The 7,149-nt window shown below is 43.1% G+C and overlaps 1 protein-coding gene across 1 annotated transcript; it reads right to left on the bottom strand.

Moving 5' to 3' along the window:
• Positions 1-464: 464 nt before the first annotated feature.
• LOC147632084 (4-hydroxy-3-methylbut-2-en-1-yl diphosphate synthase (ferredoxin), chloroplastic-like) lies at positions 465-5,920 on the bottom strand. Its single transcript, XM_086808658.1, has 19 exons — positions 5,332-5,920; positions 5,087-5,244; positions 4,758-4,864; positions 4,335-4,435; positions 4,137-4,213; positions 3,799-3,918; positions 3,422-3,652; positions 3,220-3,336; positions 3,009-3,083; positions 2,814-2,891; positions 2,616-2,675; positions 2,438-2,500; positions 2,016-2,160; positions 1,784-1,922; positions 1,615-1,692; positions 1,308-1,467; positions 1,101-1,199; positions 915-1,019; positions 465-829 (listed from the first exon to the last, which is right to left on the bottom strand). The coding sequence occupies exons 1-19, from the start codon at positions 5,525-5,527 to the stop codon at positions 728-730; spliced, it is 2,211 nt and encodes a 736-aa protein (XP_086664784.1). The 5' UTR covers positions 5,528-5,920; the 3' UTR covers positions 465-727.
• Between the last annotated feature and the right edge of the window lie 1,229 nt (positions 5,921-7,149).

Genomic DNA, 7,149 nt, shown 5'->3' with positions numbered 1-7,149 from the left:
AAGGGCAAAAGCCTGATGGTACTCTTCAATTGTCCGGGTTTCATTCAAGTGGGCACTCAAGTTGCTACCACAGAAGGATCTCACATTCTCCTCCTGGTATTTTTTAAGCCATTCATTGGATGGATTAATGCAATGGAGGTGCAAAGCCTTGGGTAAGCCCAGCTAATAACTTAACACCCCACAACTTCTAAGCTTGCCTTCCCCCCTTTCAAGTGCAGAATACATAAAGCTTTTCAAATAGTTTTACCCATAGACAATTTCGTTGAGGTGCCCCTAAATGCAATTTGCAAAGACACTCCTCATATATCAGTTCAACCTTGCTCAAATACTCGCCCAAGCACTGGGAAAGCAGGTTTCACAACACATGACATCCAGATTGAACTGTACACACAACACCCGACGCATGACATACATTACACGACCTTGCAAAACATGAAATAATTTTGTAAAGAAAACATGTAAAATGCCATCCGAACACACATCAAATTCTTTATTTAAAGCACTGCATTAGGTGTGAGACATAATACATAAGATGTGATCACTGCATAGAAAGGACCCCCTTAGCAACATCTAAATTAGGGTCGTACTAATAAAAATGGTGATCACTCAAAGAATCACACTGCAGCCCAATAGTATACACTTCTGTAGAGCAAACAGAGCATTTCCAAAAGACGGAGCACTTCTGTTTGCACAATATATTGAACCCATACCGTGATTTACAGCCATCTCACTCTTCAGCTGGAGGTTCCACCCATCGGCCATGATCCTTGATCAATTGGATCAGGGCATCTGTGGCCTTTTCCATTTCAATGCCTCTCTTTACCACCGTCTGCACCCATGAGTCGAAATGTCAAAGAGTTATCCAACATTGGAACATCATAGTAAGTAACTAAAACCTGGTATGCAGGATATACCTTTCCAACATAAAGATCAATCTTCCCTGGAGCACCTCCAACATAACCAAAATCTGCATCAGCCATCTCTCCAGGTCCATTAACTATGCAGCCCATTATGGCAATCTGCATCCACAAAATGAGTTCAAAAGTCTCGTTCAAACTGCTAAGGTATCCACAAGTAGAAGGCTGGGTGGAAGAGCTCACAGAAACACCAGGCAAATGCGATGTTCTCTCTCTGATTTCAGCGCTTATTTCTTGCAGATCAAAGAGGGTCCGGCCACACGACGGACATGAAACGTATTCCTGAACGGATAAGTGCACAAGGTTATCAGAATGTCTATCTAGAGTCAACTTTTTGTTTTTTGAATTTTTTTTTTTTTTTGTGGGGCACTAGATCATTTGCAAACGTACCGTTTTTGTGTTCCGCATGCGGCAGCCCTGCAGCATTCCAAAGGCTGTTGTTCGAAGGAAATCAAAATCATGATCAGAAGCTTCTAGAAACACTCCATCACCCAAGCCATCTACAAGCAATGCGCCTGCTTCACTGCCAGCACTAATGACCAGCTCATCTCTGGGCAAATTAAAAAATAGAATCAGGACAAACCACAGTAGTAAGCAGTCATCTATACGAGATGAAAGCTCGAATGACTTTATGTAAGGATTGAAGGAAATAAGTAAACTGGTGAAAACAAGTTTGACGTCTTCCGTGGATACCGACCTGTCAATGCCTGCAGGGTACTGCAAATGATGGATGACAGGGAAGTTGAGATTGTTTTCTTGCAGATACTCAAATAGCCTGGAAACAAGGGTTCAGCTCCTAAAGAAATACCAAAAGTTTCTATGAAACATCACATTTTATGAAGCAAGCATAAGAGCTGGTAATCTACCTGCGAGAAGCATGTACACGGCTGACTTTCTCATCATTTCTAGGCATATTCAGCAGCAGCATGGTGGCATCCGCACCTTTCAAGGCAGCAAACTCTTCATATGACTCATCTCCTCGGAGTGTTATCGCAAGACGAGTCCCTGTGATCCAATATTTCAGTACCTGAGATGCCATTTTGTAAAGACAATCCCCTCAGCAGCTTCAGGTAGCATGCCTCTTAAGAATTTCCTCACCTGCAGGCAAAAGCTTGTGAGCACCGGATGAGAACTCCTCCAAAGTAACAAGCACCATAGCATTTGGAAGAGGCTTGGTTAACTGTTCTGACAAAGGAGTTAAAACTCCTATGCTTATATCTATGAGCCGTTTGATAGCCAATCTCTGCAAAAGAGCAATGATAAAGAAGTTAGGAATTGCAAAGAACAAGCCCCCTTCAATCGTACAGACATGATAGAAATACCAGTGACTACAACAAATGGGCTTGAAGTATGCCTTTTGCTGTACACTTGTGTGCACAGCCAGGCCACGCACATGCTTGTCGCGATACACATGAAAGAGACAGAGAGCCTCTGCTCCAGGGCCAGGGCATTGCAAACGATCTATCCAATGAGCAAAGAGAGAGAGAGAGAGAGAGAGAGAGAGAGAGAGAGAAACTGACTGCTTCTTTGTCTTCAACCAGAGGCAGTTTCCTCAGCAATATAGTGTCAATAGTTGCAAGGTCCTGTAGGACACCACACACTTATTTCAACCTCAGCAAAACCACTCTAAAGTCAGAAAAACCACTCTATAGATACAACAGTTACTTGATTAATAGAATCACCTTATCTAGTTCCTACCTTAAATGGCATACCAACTATCAGCTTGGTGGCCAATGACTTATACAGCAACTCAGGCTTCTGGCATGACAAGCAATCAACTAATCAAACTTGCTACTTTGAGAAAGGAAAAGTTGCAGGAAATGCTACTTTGAGAAATGAGAAGTTGCAGGAAATCAAACAGGCAAAGACTTTGCAACTGCTAAAACAATAGCATACCTTTAACTGCTCAAGAGAAACTGACATTAGAACGGAGCCATCGCGATGAAGCACACCTCTGTAATCAGCTTCTTCACCCTGACAAAGATGCAATCAGCTCGGAATCAGGTAGAGAGGGTACTCAATTCATCAAACACATAGCCATTCTAACAAAAATTTGAAAGAAAATGGCCATGGGTAATTCTCAATACACACCTCCTTCTGCACAGGAAGTTGTCCTGATCGCCGTTGGAAGTCAAAGTAACGACGATGCTTCTCCTCGAACGGTTCCTTAATTACCACCCCAAACATGATCTTATTTTCAGAATATTACGTCACAAAGGAACCACAGTTTACTGGCTTGCAGGAAAATCAAAGGTCTGCACGTTTGAAGCAAATTGAGTACAAACAGGTTTGCTAAACTTACAACTCCCTTTTGAAGTGTACTGGCATTCATGCCAAGTTTTGCAAGCCTTGTGCAAGGATCGATCTCGTACTCTGGTTCTTCAGTGAGAGAAACACGGATGGTATCACCGAGCCCATCCTGTACCAATACAGCACTCCTTCAAAAAGAGTCATCTTGTTATTTGTATTTGAAGAGGGTATCTATCAGCAGTCTGGATTCAAACCTGTAGAAGAGCACCAATTCCAATTGCAGATTTCATTCTCCCATCCTCTCCTTCACCTGCTTCTGTCACCCCCAAATGCAAAGGGTAATCCCAGCCTTGTACTTTCATCTCCGCAACTAGCAACCGGTATGCTTGGACCATCACTACAGGATTGCTAGCTTTCATCGAAAACACAAAATTGTGGAAGTCCAACTTTCTGCATATGCGTGCAAACTCAAATGCTGATTCCACCTGGCATGCATTCACAAAACGAATGCAACTCAATCCAAATCCATAGATTTATGTTCCTTGTGTAAGACCAGTTTGCACCAGGCAGGGAAAAAACTCAGAGGCCATTCATTGCATCAACCACACAGATGTAAGGCTACAAGACACACCATTCCTCTAGGAGAATCACCATAGTAGCTCATGATGCGGTCAGAAAGACTGCCATGGTTAGTGCCAATCCGCATTGCCCGACCATACTGCTTGCATTTCTCTACCAATGGTGTAAAAACCTGAAATTATATGTTCCAACACGATACCTTGAGTATGCAGTAGCTACTCATGTGAGGAAATCTTATTGTTTCCCCAGAAAATGACTTGCTGCTTTAGCTTAAAAAGGATCTTGAGTTACATTTATGGCTTTGCTTGCAAAAGCCATAAGACACATGGATATTGCTGGTTTCTACTTTCCAAACTTGTGCATTATATGTGTCTTCCAAATCATACAAACCTTCTCAATGTGCTCCAGTTCTTTCTCATAATCATCCTCTGTGAGCTCTAAGGTCTCAAACTTTGCTCGACGATCAGCTGTCAATTGCAGAACGCATTCATACCAATTAACAGCGAGAATAACACAACTAATTTTCCCTGAATATACATGGCATAGCCATCATCATTTTACCACACCATGAAGGAACAATTGGCATACCAAAGTTTCCTGGGTTAATCCGGATCTTATCAAAACATTCTGCAACCCTCATAGCAACAGCAGGAGCAAAGTGTATATCAGCAACCAAAGGGATGGGATAGCTGGAAGATCACACACACAGGGGCAACAGTGAGCCAGTCAGTCATGGACTTATTAAAAGCTTAAATCTCAAAGTGAACCGCTGCACAAATTAAAAAAAGGCCTGTTACATGATAAGAATTGGAAAGAAATTTGGCCATGATACTTGAACTAAATGATGATCCCGCCAAGTGAATCAGAAGATCTACAAGAGGATTACTGCAAACCTAGGAATAAGTGGCAAATGTGAACTTGAAATGGGAGGAAATGTTAGACAGGGCTTCATACTCCTAACAGTTTATAAATGAACCACTGCATACAGTGTGAATGACCCATGCTATTTACCCTTTCTGCACAAGCGTGTTTTTGATGTCGTAGCAAGCATCAGCCTCTCGTTTGCCTTGAGCAGTGATTCGCACAAGGTCAGCACCTTTGTCAGCAATCCGCATGACCTGCAAATGGAAGCGAGGCATGAGGGCTGCGAAGATGTTGATACCATTAGAATGGGATATGAAGATCTCATTGAAGTAGGTCTTTTGGTGGGTTTTGGGGGTACGAAGAAGGCAGGCGAGGGGGTCGGGGAGTGGCGGTGGGGGTGTGGGTGTGGGTGTGGGTGTCTGTGTATGCGCGCGTGCGTGTGCACAGCGGGGGAAAGGAATTGGGGGGATATATACCTGATCAACAGTAGCCTGTACATTTGTGGTGTCTGTAGTGGTCATGGTTTGGACGCGAATTGGGTGCTCGCTTCCGATGGCCACATTGCCCACCATCACAGTTCGAGTCTTTCTACGCACTGTCTTGTGGGTTGCTTCACAATATTTCTGCCTCGGGACTGCCCACACAAGGAAACCAAAACACCCATCAGACCTTACCATGCACTCTCCCAATTGGCGCAGGAGGGAAGATGGCAAAACCTGACCTAGAAGAGGGCTCGAAGAAGTCTGCAACTCCGCCACATCTGCCCCTTGGCTCCTTGTACTTGCCAGGCGAACCTTGCGCCTGCCGCGGCGTGCAGGCTGAGCCGCCCATTGCCTGAGCTTGGACGGCTGTGGTCCTGCTGGAAACTCGTCCGCCCGCTTCAAGCCGGAGAATGAGTGTGCCAGGGAAGTGGCCATTGGGGGGGGGGAAGGAAAAGGCAAGTGGTGGACGGCGACGGAAGAAGCAGAGATTGTGGCTATGGCGGGGATTGATGATCAACGAGAATACAACACAAAGACAGTCGCAGGAGAAGAGGGGAGAGGGGGGAGTGTGGAGTCTACGGGTTTCGGCAGTATGCGCGCTGCATGCGAATCGGTATCTAGCTGCTGCTTAAGACAAATCTCTCCACCACACAAGACGATGAGTCTCGTGTGTGTGTGTATCGATGATGGGCTCTTTTTCTCAATTCATAAATTTCATACCTGGCACACAAGAATCGCCCAAGCCCCCTCCTCTTTGAATACCATGCCCAAACACCACTTTATGTCATGTCTTCCACGTTGCCCCTCCTGAAATCAATTCCATTGCCCTCTTGCACCTATCTTGCCTCTTCTTGTGTCTCTCCCTTCACAACCTATACTATGAAGTGTGCTTACTCTCTGTTGTCGCACATGCATCCTTCATTCCCATGGCTTCATCCATCCTTATACACTCATGCACCCTCTTCATTCCTTTAAATTCCCACATCTAAGTCGGCAATCAACCTTTGCAGTCTTTTGCCGCATCTGAATAGATCTTCTATTTCCAACTTGACACGTGAACCAAATCACAAATTATGCACCCGATTATTGAACATAAATCATTATTATCATGATAAAAAACTTGAAGCATGAACCAAATCACAAATTATGCAACTGATTATTGAACATGAATCGTTATTATCACAATTAAAAAACAAACTGACGTGGAGAATCCTTTTCTATTTGTTATCCCCTAAGTTCACAAAAGGGTCGGTTGATTGATTAGTTGGACCAATGGCCTTATGCATTATCAATGGCTTGTGTGTTAGCATCCTCCGCCTCCTTTTCTACCCCTACCATTGCCTAATTGAATTAGCATCCTTCGCCTCCTTTTCTACCCCTACCATTGCCTAATTGAATTGCCCCAACATACCATTGTGCCTATCAACAAACATGAAATGCTTCTTGCCTAACAAAGTATCTAAGATTGAAGAATTAATAATAATGTGAAGCACTTCTTGACCTCTTCTTAACTAACTAAGTGTCCAGGATTAAAGAGTCAATATTGCTGCCATAGAATCTTCCTCAAAACTACTTTTACAAACTTCCTCAAGACTTGAATGTCCATTTTATATATCCACAACTTCCAATGTAGTCCATATCTTACATGGCATCTTCATGACGATGAGTGATATCATGGAGATCTTTGTAATTTTGTGATCTCAAGCTTTAAAAAAAGTCCAATCTAACAAATGAAGCCTTGGCGCTTTTTTTTTTCTCTCACATTAAACATTGTTAAGTATGCGATGTTTTTAAAAATGTGACTTGAAATCCCCTAATACTAATCAGCTCACCAAGGATTTGGGGAGTGCACATGACAAAGTGATGAATGTGAGCCATGCTAGAAATGATTTGGTTCCAATTATATAATTAAAAAAAACACAAGTCCTCATAATGTAGGTAAAAAAAGCCTACAATTATTGAGATTATTGATCTCTCTTACTAAAAACATAAGTGTTACGTAGCATGTAATACATTTATGGCTCAACCACTAGCGAAGTCCGAGTGCATTGGAGTAT

Source organism: Cibotium barometz, chromosome 14, assembly GCF_041138505.1.
Source record: "Cibotium barometz isolate CiBa-2024 chromosome 14, ASM4113850v1, whole genome shotgun sequence".
Lineage (NCBI taxonomy): Eukaryota > Viridiplantae > Streptophyta > Polypodiopsida > Cyatheales > Cibotiaceae > Cibotium > Cibotium barometz.
Note: the sequence above shows the minus strand (reverse complement) of the source record. Positions and strands in the feature narration are given on the sequence as shown.

Excerpts from the sequence above, each read along its gene's own strand:
- LOC147632084 (XM_086808658.1), bottom strand. The coding sequence starts at position 5,527 with ATGGCCACTTCCCTGGCACACTCATTCTCCGGCTTGAAGCGGGCGGAC. Across the intron at positions 2,501-2,615 it reads TAGTTGGTATGCCATTTAAG|GACCTTGCAACTATTGACAC; the intron begins GTAGGAACTAGA and ends GGTGTCCTACAG. Across the intron at positions 1,923-2,015 it reads TCACAAGCTTTTGCCTGCAG|GGACTCGTCTTGCGATAACA; the intron begins GTGAGGAAATTC and ends ATTGGATCACAG.